This window comes from Chelonoidis abingdonii, chromosome 11, assembly GCF_003597395.2.
Source record: "Chelonoidis abingdonii isolate Lonesome George chromosome 11, CheloAbing_2.0, whole genome shotgun sequence".
NCBI lineage: Eukaryota > Metazoa > Chordata > Testudines > Testudinidae > Chelonoidis > Chelonoidis abingdonii.
Window position 1 is genome coordinate 26,842,219 of NC_133779.1, and position 18,855 is coordinate 26,861,073.

General features: G+C 44.5%; 1 protein-coding gene and 1 long non-coding RNA gene across 10 annotated transcripts in view; one reads left to right on the forward strand and one right to left on the reverse strand.

Moving 5' to 3' along the window:
- The window catches only part of RANBP3 (RAN binding protein 3), a 245,503-nt gene that overhangs the window by 80,873 nt on the left and 145,775 nt on the right, over positions 1 to 18,855 (reverse strand). For all 9 annotated transcript variants that reach the window (XM_032773816.2, XM_032773846.2, XM_032773837.2 and 6 more), the window contains 2 exons: positions 16,513 to 16,605; positions 15,653 to 15,762 (listed from right to left, as the gene is read on the reverse strand). In XM_032773816.2, the coding sequence (XP_032629707.1) occupies positions 15,653 to 15,762; positions 16,513 to 16,605 (203 nt within the window). The remainder of the gene's footprint in view (positions 1 to 15,652; positions 15,763 to 16,512; positions 16,606 to 18,855) is intronic.
- LOC142047451 (uncharacterized) overlaps positions 1 to 18,855 on the forward strand; it is a 390,762-nt gene that overhangs the window by 20,917 nt on the left and 350,990 nt on the right. The window lies entirely within an intron of this gene.

Consider the following 18,855-nt stretch of genomic DNA (forward strand, 5'->3'; position numbering starts at 1 on the left):
CACAGAGTCCATATTGACACTATCAGCTCAGGATTAAACAAAGACTGTGAATGGCTAGCCAACTACAAAAGCAGTTTCTCCTCCCTTGGTGTTCACACCTCAACTACTAGAAGAGGGCCTCATTCTCTCTGATTGAACTAACTTCATTAGACTGATTCTTGCCTGCATATTTATACCTGCCTCTGGAAATTTCAATTACATGTGTCTGACGAAGTACATATTCACCCACAAAAGCTTATCCTCCAATACATCTGTTAGTCTGTTACAGTACTCTGTTGCTTTTTACAGATCCAGACTAACATGGCTACCCCTCCGATAGAGTCTATATTGAAGAATTCTGGTTATGTGCATATTCCCACTCTTGGGACAGCTCAGCAAGCAGTATTCCAAGAATGGAGGGAGGGAAAAGAAGTTGAAACTAAACAAGGATTAAAGTATCGCTCTGCCATCAGATCTAGCTGCAATTTTAACACTGTTAAGTGTGAAGTGAACCTCAAGTGTCAGCTTTAAATATTTCAACTGCCCTTGTAGAATGAATTCTAGGCCTGGTTTACACTTAAAAATGAAACTGACCTAGCTACATTGCTCACGGCTGTGAAAAATTTCACGTGGAGTGCCGTAGCTAGGTCAACTTCATCCCCAGTGTAGCTGCAACTAGATCAAAAGAAGAATTAGCTACCACCTCTCAGAGGTGGATTAACTACATTGATGGAAAAAGCCCTTCTGTTAATGTAGGAAGCATAGCCATAGCACCACAGCAGTACCACTGTAGCACTTGTAGTACAGACACAGCCTAAGACCAGGAGGAGGAAAGTGACAGAATCTTATAACTCTCCTCTACACACGGTCTGAGCCATCTAGACTCAGGCTAGAACTGGGCAGAAACACCCTGGCCCTTACCATGCTCAGCATAGGAAATAATTTAGGAGAACCCCTAAAGTCTTTAGTTCTGTCCAGGTAATACAATACAACTCTTTTTGCATTTAAAGCATGCAGTGTGGGCTCACCGTTATGAGCATGGGATCCAGGAAAGAACACTGGTAAATTAATATTAAATATAATTAACTCGAAAATCTTAAATTACTTCATGAAGAAATCAGAGTGAAGTCTTCCTGAAAAACCACACGAGGATCAGCCATCAAAGCATGTATTTCACTAATCCTTCTAGCAGATGTGACTGCTATTATAAAAACTGTCTTTACGGACAGGCGAAATAAAGAACATCTTGAGAGAGGTTCAAACTAAGGGGACAAATATTAAAACAACTTAAGTTTAAATACCATAGAAAAACTGGGTTTTGTACTGGCAGATCCAAACCCAATAAACCTTTCAACTGAGTTGTGTGAGAAAACAGATTTATCATCAATATGCATACGAAAAGCTGTTACCGCTGATCAATTTTAAGCAAGGAGGTAGCTACACCAATAATTTTCAGGTTTAACAAAATATATTGTATAGCATATTCTATAATATACTGATTAGGAGCTGAGACCGGATCAATGCTTTTATCAGAAATCCATAAAACAAACTTCTTCCATTTCAAGGTCATAACATTTTCTACTAGATGGTTTCCTAGAATTAAAAACACACTGCACCTCAACAGAACAAGACTTTTCTAAATCAGTTAAAGTACTGCAGACCAAGCCATTAGATGCAACGACTGGAAGCTGGATGAAAGAATCTCCCGTCCCTGCTGGACAATAGGTCCACTGTCACCAGTAGCATCTTATAATTCCCTTTGGACAGGAGAAGTAAATCAATATACGTTGTTGTCTTGGACATACTGGAGCAATTTTGAATAATTTTGGTTGAGTCCTGTTTTTTCTTCTTTACTACCTTTAACATTAGTGGGAAGGAGGAAAACTCAGACAGCACAGCTATGGCCACTAAGGAATGCACCTGTCACTGACTGTGAACCTACTCTTAAATAAGGACGCTTGGTATTGAACCTGGTGGCAAAAAGACAAATGTCTAGAAGCCACAAAGGTTGAAAGTGTCGTTAGCCACCAAATCTTTTACTCACCATTTGTGCATCTGCATGGAATCCATGCTCAGCGAACCCGCAACCTCACTACGAGCTCCCACTACATGTGAGGCAATTGTGTATCATATACCAATTACACAGTTTTACTGCCTCCTTGCAAAGAGGAGAAAAAACAAGCTCCTCTCTGTCTGTTCACTTAATACATTGATGACATATTGTCCATAGCAACTTGGACTACTGAGTTCTACATTTGTGGGAGGTACAACTTGAGTCCTAGAAAGATAGCTCTCAGACCCTAACACATTTATATGTAAAAGGGATTCCTGGTGACTCTTAAGGCCTCAAATTAGTAAACTGTTTAGATGTGCCCCCCTAACCTAGTTTCATCAGACACTTCCAAAATATTACAGTAGGAGGAGCGGGGATGAATAAAAGTACTTTGAGAATATTCTCTGGCCTCGGTCAACCTGTTAAGAGACATTTAAAAAAATTTCAGAACAGTGATTATCTTGAACATGCTATTCATACTCTGGTTAAAGTTTCCTGATACTGAGTGTAGAAGTGACCTCTTTCTGCATATGCATCACATAATATGTTGCTGAGGTCAAAAGACATAGTAAGGTTAAGTAAATCACATTTTAAGAGGGCTCCAGAAGTAGGCCCTGAATACTGAAGCACAACTTCATGAACCCTCTCTGGAATCGAGGATTGCACCAAGGCAGATGATTCTCTGTGACGGAGACAGAAGAGACTTCTTTTTGTTTATTAGAAGGCCAAGATTCTTGAACAGGCAGTAAGTGAACTGAATATTTCTCAATTCCTCTTTGAATGAAGATTTTAGGAGCCAATCATTTAATTACAGACAAATGAGCATGCACACACAAGTCTTCTCCTCACATACTTTGCTACCACAGATATGCATTTTCATAAAATCTCTGGGCACAGTGGAGGAGCTGAATGGCAGGATTCTGTACTGAAAGTGGTCTCAACTGAGGGGGAAATGAAGATATTTTCACTGAGAAGGTCTTACAGAGATATGTAAGTAAGCACTTTCAAGATAGCAGTGAACTAATCTAAAGAAGAAAGACAGGAGATAATTTATGCAAGAATTAGCATTCTTAATTGAAACTCTTGATATATCTGTTTAGATTCCTGACATCTAAAAATCACAGACCCTGTCCTTTAGGATTGGAAAACAGACGTAAAAACTTATGCTCTTGGAACTTATTGGAAACTCTTCTATTGCTCCTGCTTATAATACAGTTTGTATTTCTGTCCTTAGTACCCTCTCATAAAAAGCATTCCTGAAAAGAGAGGGGAGGTTGTATGGAAGAAGGGATTCGAATTAGGTGGTATAACTTCCTTTACTGTGCCCAAAGGTATGGAAAACTCTACATCATAGAAATAAGATAGACTGTCTCCAAAAATATGGGTAGAACTCTCTAAGCCAGGCTCATAGGTTTCAATCTTCATGTCAAACCTGTGGTCTGACCACTATGCAATGAAGATGTAACTGAAGAACTCTTTGGCCTCATCTGAGGTGTCATAGGATCTATTCCTGTGTTACTGATGTCGCTGCTACAAGGACTGCTGTCTTTGGGCATAATATGAAGAAGGTGGTGGATAGCACTGCATACAGCATAGGAACGTAAAAGCAAGAAAATGTAGCAGATCCAAAGATCTAGAGGTAGACCATGTCTCTTTCCTTTTCTAAAACTTTATCAGTTTTAGCCCTGAAGAGATCACTTAAATAAATAAATAAATAAATAAATACTCTATGATGAGCATCTTAAACATGCACATCTACAGAAAGCTATCAATCTGGAAGCAGTGTCTGAAACACCAAAAGGTAGGTAGGTATGTGTGTGTTTTGCAACATTATGACCTTTTATAACTGCATTAATTTTTGTTGAGGTTCTGGAAGATTTTTGATGGAAAGTGAAAAGTGTCTCAAAGATTAAATCAATATCTGGAAATCCCTGTTTGGTAATTGGCCACTCTCATATTTAAAGAAGCTGAAGAAAAAGTTGGACTCCGTAGAAAGAAACTTTTTCCCTTCACTTTCATACAGAGGGGAGTGTACGTGACCTGACTTTGATCTCTAGACTGCTGCTGCCACAACAAGTGAATTAGGTGGAAGGTGAACATGAAAGCAAGAAAACTCTTCATATGGAATCTGGTATAATTTCTTAGCCTTCTTTGAAACTGGATGACATGAGGATGGATTTGATCATTCTGCTATAGCTCGTTGCCAAAGTCCTTCTAGTATTGGTAGAGACAAATCATTCCTTGTAGTGGAAAATAGGTCAGCAGCTTCCAAAGATACTGATGGCTGTTTTAAAACTCTGTCACCACTCCGTCCACTAGTTCATGGAACTGAATAACATTCTCAGAGGGAGATAATGCCAAAGCAACACCCAAATTCTCATCCAGGGAAGAATCACCCTCCAATTCAAGCTCCTGTTGTTGAAATTCAAAAATATATATCCTGTACCTAGGCAGGAAAGTGTTCAGGATCAGACTGTATCAGATCCACATATTTAGGTTTCCTGTCATCCAAAATTACAGAATCCTAGGATTAGAAGGGACTGCCAGGGTCATCTAGTCTAACCCCCTGCGAAGCGACAGTATTTGTTGTGTCTAAACCATCCAAGACAGATGGCTATCCAGCCTCCTTTTGAAAGCCTCCAGTGAAGGAGCTTCCATGACCTCCCTAGGCAGTCTGCTCCATTGTCCTACGGTTCCTACAGTTAAGCAGTTTTTCCTGAGATCTAAATCTGCTATGCTGTAGTCTGAAACCATTGCCTCTTGTCTTGCCCTCTGTGCCAAGAGAGAACAACTTTTGTCCATCTTTTTTATGGCAGTGTTTCAGGTATTTGAAGACTATTGTGGTCAGTTGTTCACTGCGTGTGTTTTCTCTCTGCGAGCTGCACTGGCTCTGGCCAGCTGGCTTGTAAAGTAGGCTCCAATCCAACTGCCCAATAAGACCACAGACTCAGTTCTGTAATGAAGGCACTCAGCCAGGCTTATTGTCAATGAAGCACAGTTCTAATGTCCTGGCTCAAAGGTTACAGGTACACTAACACATGTATGCTTGTTGCAATGGACTCAGATCAGTGAATGGCAAGACTTTCCATTCACCCCTTGGCTGGACAAAGACACACCCTCTGTGACCCCTCTTTTATACACGATATAAGCAAGTTATGTATTGCCCCTCTGAAGTGGTTAGTTACCACCCTTTACCTTGTACATTTTGGTTCGAACAAAACATCTCTATCCATCACACTGTCATCCTGACCTTATCTTTAGGAGGGGTCAGTATGTCCCTGTTATTTTGGGGGAGCATTTATACCGTACTTGTTATCGGGATGTTCTGGTACTACGCTCTGGGTCTGATTAATTTAATTCAGGCCTCCTACTTAGTCTCTTATACCAGGCCTCCATGTCTCAGGCTTTCACTTTCTGCTACAACTGCTATCCTGTTCACTCAATCTCAGCTTTTCCAAATTAAACATACCCAGTTCCTTCAACATTTGCTCTTATGGCTGCATTCCACCCCTTTGATCATCTTTGTCGCTCACCTCTGGATCCTCTCCAGTTTCTCTGCATCCTTTCTATACGTTGGTGACCAAAACTGGACACAGTACTCCACCTGAGGTCTAATCAGCGCAAAATAGAGTGGTACAATCACCTCCCATGGCTTTCATGCTATCCCTCTGTTAACGCAACCTAAAATTGCATTTGCTTTTTTTTTTTTTTTGGCAACAGCACACTGTTGACTCATGTTGGGGTTGTGATCCACCACAACTCCCAGATCCTTCTCAGCAGTGCTACTGCCAAGCTAGTTATCCCCCATTTTGTATGAATGTATTTGTTTTTTCTTCCCTAAGTGTAACAGCTTACATTGTTTTTGCTGAATTTCACTGTGTTGTCTATAGCCCAGTTCTCCAATTTATCAAGATGCCTCTAAATTTAGGTCTATCTTCAAAAGCGTTGGCAACCTCCCCCTAACTTTGTCTCATCTGCAAATTTCATCAATATGCTCTCTATTCCTACATTCAGGTAATTAACACCACCAGACCCAGAACAGATCCCTGTGGAACCCCACTTGAGACCTCCCTCCCAACATCACTCCATTAATAGTTACTGATTGGTTAAATAACTGCAAACAATTATATATTCGTGTAATAGTAATTTTGTTGAGCCTGCATTTTTCCAGCTTACTTATCAGAATGTCATGTGAGACTGTGTCAAAAGCCTTGTTGAACTCCAGGTATAATATGTCCACTGCACCGACCCTATCCACTCCTCATTTCTGTCCCTACCCCAGAGCCCTCACTCCCTCTCATACCCCAGCCCCAATTTTGTGAGCATTCATGGCCCACCATATAATTTTCATATCCAGATGTGGCCCTCAGGCCAAAAAGTTTGCCCACCCCTGCTCTAATAGCTTCCCAGGTATCAAAGTCAGGCTGACAGGCCTATAATTCCCCAGCTCCTCCTTTTCCCCCTTTTAAAAGTAAATGCATAATGATGAAAAGGGGAAGGGAGCTAAAAATCAATTGCACTAAAAAGGCAGGAGAAAAAGCACAGGGCAGTCTGCAAAATATCCTTGACACCTGTATACAAATGCAAGGAGTATGGGGAACAAGTAGGATTAACTGGAACTCATGGTATATGAAAATATGACTTAATTAGCAATATGCAGACTTGGTGGCCCAACTCCCATGACTGGAGTACCAGCACTGAGAGATATAACTTCTTCTGATAGGATGGGTGTGGGGAAAAAAGGAGGAGGTGTTGCACTGTATGTCAAGAATATATCCACTTGCTCTGAGGTCCAAGAGAAGTGTGCAACAGACCTACTCAGAGGATGAGGATAAAAAAGGAAAAGAACAGCAGCGATGTTATGGTGAGGGTCTATTATAATGAGGAAGAAGAGAGAGATGAGTCATTCTACAAGCAGGTAACAAGATTAGCTAACACACATGAGCTAGTATTAATGGGAGATTTTAACTTCCCTGATATCTGTGGGAAGACTATTATAACAAAACATAATATGTCCTGCAAATTCTTAGCACGTGCAGGGAACAATTTTTGGATCTGGTTTTGACCAACAGGGATGAATTGGTCACGAACGTGAAGGTGGTCAAAAACTTAGGAGGAAGTGACCATGATCAGATAGAAATCAAGATCCTATGGAAAGGAAGACATGAGAAAAACAAAACAAGGACACTGGACTTCAGAAAGATGGATTTCAACCAGCTCAGAGAAATACTAGGCAAGGTCCCATGGAAAACATCAGTTAGGAGGAAAAGATGCAATACTGGAGGCTCAATGACAGGGTCCTTCAAGCACAGTAAGAGTAAGTGGGAGTTGGCCAGTATGGCCAAGGCATCCATGATGGCATGTGCCAATCCTGCCAATTGCCTCAATCTGGCATAATCTCTGCTTGATACACAGGCTCTCTCAGAGTACTCATTAGAAAAAGAAAACCATGGCTCAAGGGAAGAAGCTGAACTTCTGAAAACATTTCCAGATCCTTTTCAGAATTCAAATCCAATCCCAGATCCAATAATGAAACAATAGGTAATATAACTAGAGGTCTACTAAAATCACAGAGAAACAACACAATTTTTGCAGGTTGGTCACGGCACAAATAGCAAATTTCACAGATGTGTAACAGTCTGCAGAAGAGAAGAATTTGGTGGGGGGGGAGGAGGGATTTGATAACTGATTTCAACTACCTGAAAGGGGATTCCAAAGAGGATGGATCTAGACTGTTCTCAGTGGTAGCAGATGACAGAACAAGGAGTAATGGTCTCAAGTTGCAGTGGGGGAGGTTTAGGTTGGATATCAGGAAAAACTTTTTCACTAGGAGGGTGGTGAAGCACTGGAATGGGTTACCTTGGGAGGTGGTGGAATTTCCATCCTGAGAAGTTTTTAAAGCCCAGCATGACAAAGCCCTGGCTGGGATGATTTAGTTGAGGTTGGTCCTGTTTGCATGCTACTTGGTGCCTTGGGATCCTTAGCCAGATCTGGCTCAGACAGAGGGTTTAAGTATCTCTAAGATGGATTGGAGGACTTTGCCATCAAAAGCTCAGCTGACTTCGAACAGGAGATTGATGCCAAGGCAGAAGCTTTTACTACCGTTGTCTTCTTGGATCTGTAACTACTCTGAGTCCATTTGGGTCTCTTATCTTTTCCTTCAGATCCCTTCAAAGATTCCGATCCCAGAGACTTGGCAGATAAGGTCTTTTTGTAGTAGGAGGGCCTGAAGTCTATTTTGCCTCTCCTTATGGGTCCAATGACTGAACATGCTACAAATAGCACAATGTGAAGGAGAATGTCTGTTCCCATGGCATTTAAGGCACCTGATGTGTGTCCGACCCCAGGAAAATTGAGGGACATAATACACATCTTTGAAAACGTCTAAATCTTCAGCTTCGTCATCAATGCCACTACTGTGCTCTCTGGAAATATTTTGAAACATCTCTAAAAATCTTACCTTGAAATCCTAACACTAAAACAATGAGCTATAACCCTTAACTAGCCTAACAAGGCATAGAAAGGCACTTTGTTAGCCTCCGCTGTTCGCCGCTCAGCTGGTTCACTGCTGACTGCCTTTTTATAACAGTCAGGCCCACTCAAGGCCTGAATGTGTCATCTCTGCATCGCTTGGATCCATAGCTTTAAACAGAGGGAGTTCGCCTGGGGAGAGCCCACTGAGGCTTTCATCTCACGGGCTTCTGTGAGTTGTTGCAACAGCTGAGGAAGCTCTTGGAAGAAATTATGGAAGGTGAGCGTTCAGCTGTTGTAACCTGCACAGGTTGTGTCATTTTTATCTTTCTTCCACAGGACAGAAGCGACTTTGACTGTACAAAGTGCAAGCCGGTCTCCACATTGGAAGAGAAGGTTCAAGCTCTGGAGAAACAACTATCGACCCTGTGTTGCATATGAGAAAATGAAGATTTCCTGGACAGACATCAGGATATGCTTCTATGAGCACGACGTTCTAAAGAATCGGAGCAGGCTGTGCAGAGGGGACTGAGGGACGGTGAAAAAATTTGGCAGCATGTGATCTCCAGAAGAAGAAAGAGGAGCGTCTATGTACTAGCAATGCAGATACAGGGGAGCAACCTTTTTCATGTTCTCTCCACAGGTACTAATGCGGAGAGTGGACTAGATGATACGTCTGAGGGAAGGGAGCAGGACACTCCACCAATTGGAAGGCATGAGATGCACTGTCCTAGGGATGGGGATTCTATGACCACCACTCCCAAGAGAAGGAGGAGGGTGCTGGTGGTTGGGGACTCCCTCCTCAGAGAGACTGAGTCATCTATCTGCTGCCCAGGAGCTAGGATTCACGATGTGACGGAGAGACTGCTGAGACTCATCAAGTCCTCGGATCGCTACCCCTTCTTGCTTCTCCACATGGGTACCAATGATACTGCCAAGAGTGACCTTGAGCGGATCACTGCAGACTACGTGGCTCTGGGAAGAAGGATAAAGGAGTCTGAGGTGCAAATGGTGTTCTCGTCCATTCTCCCTGTGCAGGGAAAAAGCTTGGGTAGAAATTGTCAAATTGTGGAAGTCAACGAATAGCTACGCAGGTGGTGTCGGAGAGAAGGCTTTGGATTCTTTGACTATGGGATGGTGCTAGGCAGAGACAGGCTCCACCTAACGAATAGAGGGACAAACATCTTCAAAAGCAGGCTGGCTAACCTAGTGAGGAGGGCTTTAAACCAGGTTCACCGGGGGAAGGAGACCAAAGCCCTGAGGTAAGTGGGGAAATGGGATACCGGGAGGAAGCATGAGCAGGAGAGAGCAAGAGGGGAGGCCTCCTGTTTCAGACTGAGAAAGCGGGACAATCAGCGAGTTATCTTAAGTGCCTATATACAAATGCAAGAAGCCTAGGATACAAGCAGGGAGAACTGAAAGTCTTGGCACAGTCAAGAAACTATGATGTTATTGGAATAACAGAGACTTGGTGGGATAACTCATATGACTGAAGCACTGTCATGGATGGATATAAACTGTTCAGGAAGGACAGGCAGGGCAGAAAAGGTGGGGGAGTTGCACTGTATGTAATAGAGCAGTATCACTGCTCAGAGCTCCGGTGTGAAACTGCAGAAAAACCTGAGAGTCTCTGGATTAAGTTTAGAAGTGTGAGCAACAAGGGTGATGTCGTGGTGGGAGTCAGCTATAGACCACCAGACCAGGGAGATGAGGTGAACAAGGCTTTCTTCTGTCAACTAGCAGAAGTTACTAGATCGCAGGTCCTGGTTCTCATGGAAGACTTTAATCACCCTGATATCTGCTGGGAGGACAATACAGCGGTGCACAGACAATCCAGGAAGTTTTTGGAAAGTGTAGGGGACAATTTCCTGGTGCAAGTGTTCGAGGAACCAACTAGGGGCAGAGCTCTTCTAGACCTGCTGCTCACAGACTGGGAAGAATTAGTATGGGAAGCAAAAGTGGAGGGGAACTTGGGAGGCAGTGACCATGAGATGGTCGAGTTCAGGATCCTGACACAAGTAAGAAAAGAGCAGTAGAATACGAACTCTGGACTTCAGAAAAGCAGACTTTGACTCCCTCAGGGAACTCATGGGCAGGATCCTCTGGGAAAATAACATGAGGGGGAAAGGAGTTCAGGAGAGCTGGCTGTATTTTAAAGAATCCTTATTGAGGTTACAGGAAAAAACATCCCGATGTGTAGAAAGAATAGTAAATATGGCAGGCAACCAGCTTGGCTTAACAGTGAAATCCTTGCTGATGTGAACGCAAAAGCTGCTTACAAGAAGTGGAAGCCTGGACAAATGACCAGGGAGGAGTATAAAAATATTGCTCAGGCATGCAGGAGTGAAATCAGGAAGGCCAAATCATACTTGGAGTTGCAGCTAGCAAGAGATGTTAAGAGTAACAAGAAGGGTTTCTTCAGGTATGTTGGCAACAAGAAGAGAGTCAAGGAAAGTGTAGGCCCTTTACTGAATGAGGGAGGCAACCTAGTGAAAGAGGATGTGGAAAAAGCTAACGTACTCAATGATTTTTTTGGCCTCTGTCCTTCAACAAACAAGGTCAGCTCCCAGATACTGTGCCCTGAGGCAGCACAGTAATGGTGAAAGGTGACCAGTCCCTCTGGGAGAAAGATACTTGTTGGGGACAGTTAGAAGAAACTGGACGGCAACAAGTCATGGGGCGGAGCCTGCATCGAGGGTGCTAAAGGAGTGGCGATGTGATTCAGAACCATTACCATTAAATCTTGAAAACTAGGCGACTGGGAGGGTCCTGGATGACTGGAAAAAGGCCTAATGTACGCCCATCTTTAAAAAACAGAAGACAAGATACCGGGGAACTACAGGCCTAGTCAGCCTCACCTCAGTCCCTGGAAAATTATGGAGCAGGTCTCAAGAGTCAATTCTGAAGCACTTAAGAGGAGAGGAAAGTGATTGGACAGTCAGCATGGATTCCATCAAGGGCAATAATGCCTGACTAACCTTAATTGCCCCTTCTATGAAGAAGATAACTGGTCTGATGATGAGGGAAGCATGGAATGTGATGTTATCCGTTGATACTTAACAAAGGCTTTGAATATGGTCTCCCACATATTTCCTTAACCAGCAAGTTAAAGGAAGTATGGGCTGGATGAATGGACTATAAGAGTGGAAGTAGAAACTGGCTAGATCGTCGGGCTCGACGGGTAGATGATCAAGACCCTCTTTCCCCCAAATGTTTTATGCCCTAAGGGGGTGGCAGCCGAGTGACCCATAGGGTCAGTCACTGGGGCCCGGGTTTTGTATCAATATCTAAAATTAATGATCTGAGGATGGCACGGACTGCACTCTCACAATTTGCAGATACACTAACTGGGAGGAGTTGGTAGATACGCGAGGGTAGAGATCGGATACAGAGGGACGTAACACAAATTAGAGATTGGGACAAAAATGAAAAGCGTGATTGAGAGTTCTAATCAAGGATGCATAATGCAGATCCTGCATTTACGAGACGAAGAATCCCATGCACTTGCTACAGACTAGGGACTCCCGACATGGCTCACGGGGAAGCAGTTCTGCAGAAAAGGACTAGGCTTACATGTGGCGAGAAGGCTGGATATGATCAACATGTGCCTTGTTGCAAGAAGCAATGGCATTTTGGGGTCTGATAACCGTAAGGAGGCAGTCCAGCCAGAATCTGAAGGACATGATCATTTCCCCTCCTTTATTCGACATGTGATAGGGCCCATCTGAGGGAGTAGCTGGTTGATCCATTTATAGGCACAGCACTACACACAAGATGTGGAAAAAGAATTGGACCAAGATCCAGTGCAGGGCACAAAATCCAAGATTCGCAGATGGGGGCTGGATCACTATAACGTTGAAGAGAGGACGGGAACTGGGATTGTTTTGTTTGCAGAAGAGAAGAATGAAGGGGGATTTGATAGGTGCTTTCAACTACCTCAAAGGGGGTTCCAAAGAGGATGGATCTAGACTGTTCTCAGTGGTCTCTGATGACAGAACAAGGAGTAATGGTCTCAAGTTGCAGTGGGGGAAGTTTAGGTTGGATATTAGGAAAATCTTTTTCACTAGGAGGGTGGTGAAGCACTGGAATGGGTTCCCTAGGGAGGTGGTGGAATGTCCTTCCTTAAAGGTTTTTAATGTTAGGCTTGACCTGGCTGGGATGATTCAGTTGGGAATTGGTCTTGCTTTGAGCAGGGGGTTGGACTAGATGACCTCCTGAGGTCCCTTCCAACCCTGATATTCTGTGATTCATCTGGAAGGAACAGAGGTGGCACCTGGCACTATACCACCTTTTAGAGCCATGCCATGGGAACATGTTGGAACACTGAAGGGACAGGTAGGAGGAACACATGAGCACTCTAAGAGGTGCTGCTTCCAGAAGATTCCACCATCCAACCTGTACCCATGGGCACATCCTAAAAGTGGGAATGTGCAGAGGACACAAAAAAGAACAAGAGCCTGAGCACCCACATCTGCACCTGTAGTCCCCAGACCTCCCTCCTCCTCTGAATTCTTCCATGATTTCTATTCATGCGCCTCCCTACTCCTGCAGTGACCCTCATATGCCCCCTCATCATCTGCCTGTCTCCTCCATAGTAACCACAAAAAGTTGTTTATGGTTTAACTGCAGTAGATCTGTTGTTCTCTGGGCCCTGTATCCATTGTAAAGTCTCTTCCCCGACCCCTTCCATGCCCTTCACCTCTCTCCATCCCCTACTTTTCCCCTATCCCTGTAGTTCCACAGTATTCTTCCTAGCAAGTTAAAAAAGTACGGATTGGATGACTGGACTATACGGCGGACAGAAACCTGGCTAGATCGTTGGCTCAAAGGGTATGATCAACGGCTGGCAGCCAGTATTAAGCTGAGTGCCCAAGGGGGTCTTGTCCTGGAGCCAGTTTTGTTCAACATCTTCATTAATGATCTTGGATGAGGGGATGGATTGCACCCTCAGCAAGTTCACGGATGATTCTAAGCTGGGGGGGAAGGTAGATATGCTGGCGGGTAGGAATAGGATCCAGAATGACCTAGACCAATTGGAGGACTGGGCCAAAAGAAATCTGATGAGGTTCAACAAGGACAAGTGCAGAGTCCTGCACTTAGGATGGAAGAATTCCATGCACTGCTACAGGCTAGGGACAACCTGGCTAAGCGGCAGTTCTACAGAAAAGGACCTGGGAATTACAGTGGATGAGAAGCTGGATATGAGTCAACACTGTGCCCTTGTTGCCAAGACGGCTAACGGCATATTGGGCTGCATTAGTAGGAGTATTGCCAGCAGTTCAAGGGAAGTGATTATTCAGCACTGGTGAGGCCACTTCTGGGGTATTGCATCCAGTTTTGGGTCCCCCACTACAGAAAGGATGTGGACAAATTGGAGAGAGTCCAGTGGAGGGCAACAAAAGTAATTAGAGGTCTGGGGCACATGACTTACGAGGAGAGGTTGAGGGAACTGGGCTTATTTAGTCTGCAGAAGAGATGGGGGGATTTGATAGCAGCCTTTAACTACCTGAAGCGGGGTTCCAAAGAGGATTGAGCTCAGCTGTTCTCAATGGTGGCAGATCATAGAACAAGGAGCAATGGTCTCAAGTTGCAGTGGGGGAGGTCGAGGCTGGATATTAGGAAAAACTCTCTCACTTGGAGGATGGTGAAGCGCTGGAATATGTTCTCTAGGGAGGTGGTGGAATCTCCATCCTTAGAAACTTCTAAGGCCTAGCCTGACAAAGCCCTGGCTGGGATGATTTAGTTGGGGTTGGTCCTGCTTTGAGCAGGGAGTTGGACTAGATGACCCCGAGGTCTCTTCCTACCTTAATCTTCTATGACTCTGAGCAGCATTCTACATTCAAACATTTAATAACTGTGTTTAAGCATTTAAAATATAAGCATCTATAAAAACACTTTAAATGTGTATGGGACAGGAAACTGGAGTGGAGGGAAAAGCTGAGGCATTGGTTTAGTTAGTAGGGCTGATGAAGGAAGCTGTACAGTAAGGAATCTTGTTTCTCAGGCTCTCTAGTTGTGTCCCTAACAAATCCATAGCCAGGCTTTCATTCAAGCTCTCTCTGTGCCCTTTTCCCTCTTCCCCAGCTTCCCGCTACCCTGATAAATTTGGCCAGCAGAAGATGCAGTCAGTCAGACTGACCTTGTAAGGTCCACTGGACTCAGGATCCTCTGGTGAGCTGCACAACAGTTGCCACAGGCAGCAGTGCCTCTTTGATAGAGAAGCTTCACTTCTCATGCGACATTTACATTAAAGCTTCCTACCCCTCTTGCTCCCTGACTTGCACACAGGGCAAAGAAAGGGAGACATCTGCCGGCAAAGCAGTACGAGAAGTATATTGTCCAACTCTGAGAAGGTGGCCCTCTCCCTATCAGGCTGGCGAATCTATAGTTCATACAGGAGACCCAGGCCAGTAAACCTCAATAAATCAAGTCACATTTAGGCTTCTCTCAGCAAACTTTATCAGATCAGTGGGATGCAGCTGGTGGTGCATTGGGGTTGCAGCAGACACCAATGGGGAGGAGCACCACTCAAGAGAGAGACCCTCCCCATTCTATGTTAGGAACAGAGACACCTGGACAGTGAATCCAACCAGGCAGCTATTGAGGACAGAAGTCATCTGTAAGAAATGCACTGTTCTATTAGCATCTGGGGGGGGGGGGGAAAGGGGAGGGGAATCCACTGATTATGCCAAAGGGTACCTTCTTAATTAAGAATGCTTAGATTCAGTAAGCGTTCTGTACAATACTTGATTGATAGGAGATATTTAAAATAAATTAGTGACTACTATCACTGATACAATTGTATTTCTAATGAATGCAATACAAATCGGTGCTATTTAGAGAATACTTGTTTAAACACCGATTTGTATTGCACTCATTAGAAATATGAGCAGAGGGATAGCTCAGGTTTGAGCTCAGGTTGGAGCAATGGCCTGCTGAACCCAGGGTTTGGAGTTCAATCCTTCAGGGGGCCATTTAGGGATCTAGGGCAAAAATCTGTCTGGGGATGGGTCCTGCTTTGAGCAGAAGGTTGGACTTGATGACCTCCTGAGGTCCCTTTCAACCCTGATATTCTAAATATTCTAAAACAACATTCAAATGAGAATTTACAGAACTGCAACTGATCATCCAAATCACTGTCATACTCACCTGGTCTTCAGCATCAGAAGCTTTCTGTGTTGTGTTACTTAATGATTCTGATGTGGCTGCCACTGCAGAGTCTGGTGGGATGTTTACACCATTGGTCCCACTGCTGGGAACTGTAATGAGAAATGCTATATGCTGAAGATTTAGAGGGCCATCCAAAAGGATATTCAGCTTTTCAAAATAATATAGAAAATTGCAGTTAGTAAGTTTCCAATCCACTAGATCCCCTAAGAAGCTTTAGAAGTCAGTAGCATTAAGAGTCCAACAACATTCATCTCCTGCCTTACCAGAAGGCTAAAAAAAAATTCATTTGGAACCATTAAAAATGTATTTATAAAATGTTTAGTGTGAAAATTCTACGTATTTAAATTCAACGTGTACTCTCTTAGCATTTTTATAAAATCAGTTTCATAATGTATGTACACTTCAAGTCTTATAAAATGAGGAAACTGTTTTACTAAGGCCCCAAATCATGCAATTACATAACTCAATTACTTAATGTGTTTTACTCATAAAGTTAATTATATTTTACACCACCAGACTCCAGAGACAAACATACTACTCAGGTTCTGGAGACAGACAATGCATCACAGTTCCCCCAGATGCATTTACTAAACAAACACTGCGCATCTCATTGTGTGTTGTTTCTTATGTGACAGTTGTATTTCACCCTAATGACTTCTAGGTTCCTTTGAAACCGAGTGACATTTGGAAGACATTAAAGAAAAAGGTCACTGAGGAGAAACAAAATTAACCTCAGAGTTACAGGTCTGTTGCCCTTTTGGTTCTCTTTCCCAACATCACTATGCATACATGATCAAAATGCATGGAATATTATAGAGCAATAGAGGAATGTGATTTACCCATTTGTGAAAAGGCCTTAGGCTGGGGTGCTTGTAAAACCGCAGGGCGTAGTACACTTCGTTGCTGTTCCTTAGGTTTCTGGCTTGGGAGACCTAAACATGAAAGCAAACTTTTCCAGGACCCTCAAGTACATTAGCTGCAAAAATCAACATCTACTCAATCGTCTCCTTCAGTGTTTCTGAGACAATGCAAGATTGAAGTGGCACAAAGTTCAAATTATATCATACTTGTCCCCTGGAAAATACATTTTCTTGCCCCCTCAAATTAATTCAGAAAGGGTAAGATTACTGTTTTGTTCCTAGTCTTTAAACAGTTCCTTAATGCATCCTGCATTTTCCCACTAAAATCTACATTAAAAGAATATTAAGACAGAATAAAAGCCAGAAAATTCAATTAAGACTGACGTGCAGAGAACATGCATTCCCAGCTGTATTTATGAAAGCCATGCCCAGCTCCACACACTAGGTCTTATCCTTCCCCTTAAATTCTCTTACAGGTTGTGGAGAGTGAAATACTTTTCATGGCCTGTAAACTGAAACTTAGTGAAAACACTAATCGAGCATATTGTTCCATTTAATCCTGACCAGCTCCTGGGGCCAAACTGATCTTTTTGGAATTCTATAAAACAACACAATATCCTACAGTTCTGCCATTCACATCTGGACTTAAAAAACAGTCTATTAGGAACCCCCCCTCTCACCCCTGCCGACTGGATCAACTCCAGAAGTCTATGGAAATCCCTGATCAGTTAGGGAAGTGGTCCCCAACGCAGTGCCCGCGGGTGCCATCACACCCACCAGGGCATTTATGTGCGCCTGCCTAGTGCCCAGCAGGGGAGAGAAGCTGTGGTCCAGCACCTGCCAGGGACAGAGAACTCCAGGGCTGCAGGTGCCAGTGTTCTCTGTGCCTGACAGGCACGGGGCTTCAGCTTCTCTCCGGCTTCTCCGGGGTTGCAGGCTGCGGGCAGCAATGTTCTTGGTCCCCAGCAGGTGTGGGGCCGCAGCTTAAGCCGGAGAAAAACCACGGCCCTGCGCCTGCCTGAGACAGAGAACTCCGGGCTGCGGGCGCCAGTGTTCTCTGTCCCAGGCAGGCACGGGGCCTGTCTAGTGCCCAGCATGGGAGAGAAGCTGGGGACCCAGGCCTGCCGGGGACAGAGAAATCCAGGGCTGCAGGCGCCGGTGTTCTCTGTCCCTGGCAGGCACGGGGCTTCGACTTCTCTCTGGCTTCTCCGGGGCTGAAGGCTGCGGGCAGCAGTGTTCTCGGTCCTCAGCAGATGTGGGGCTTAAGCCAGAGAAAAACCGCGGCCCTGTGCCTGCCTGAGACAGAGAACTCCGGGCTGCGGGAGCCAGTGTTCTCTGTCCCCGGCAGACACAGGGCCTGTCTAGTGCCCAGCATGGGAGAGAAGCTGCGGACCCGCGCCTGCTGGGGACAGAGAACTCCAGGGCTGCAGGCATAGGGCGCTGGCATGCTCTGTCTCTGGCAGGCGCAGGGCCACGGCTTCTCTCTGGCTTCTTCGGGGCTGCAGGTGCCGATGTTCTTAGTCCCCGGCAGGCTTAAGCTGGAGAGAAACTGCAGCCTACGCCGGAGAGAAGCCGCGGCCCGGTGCCTGACAAGGACCGAGAACACCGGTGCCTGCAGCCCCAGAGAAGCCAGAGAGAAGCCATAGCCCTGCGCCTGCCAGGGACAGAGAATGCCAGCGCCTGCAGCCCCAGAGTACTCTGTTCCCAGCAGGCGCGAGGCTGCGGCTTCTCTCCCCTGCTGGGCACTAGGCGGGCCACGTGCCTGCCAGGGACAGAGAGCACCGGCGCCCGCAGCCTGCAGCCCCAGAGTCCTCTGTCAATGGCAGGCACGGGGCTGAGGCTTCTCTCCATGGCTGCAGGAGCCGGTGTTCTCTGTCCCCGGCAGGTGCCAGGCTACAGCTTCGAAGCCGGAGAGAAGCCGTGGCCCTGCCCCTGCCGGGGACAGAGAACTCGGGGGCTGCAGGCTTCATTCTATGTTAAAGTAAGAATAATAAACGTTGAACTGCTGGTCCAAATATATTTGACTTTTTAAAAATAAATAAGATGAAAACTGTTTATGATATTTATTTTGTAAAAACTCCTTAATTTTTCTTACAGGTAGATAAAAAAAAGAGCAAATTCACATGGTAAGATGAAAGAGTAATTGCCAAATAATTTAATTAATACCTTTTACATGTAAAATTACCTTCTTTATCTTATGGATTCATATATTATGTAATATTAAAGATGTTGTTTTTCGTATTATTTAATGTACAAATACAAAATAAGTCTTGAAAAATTGTTGGCACCCGCCACACTCTTCTGAAAACATGAATGTGCTAC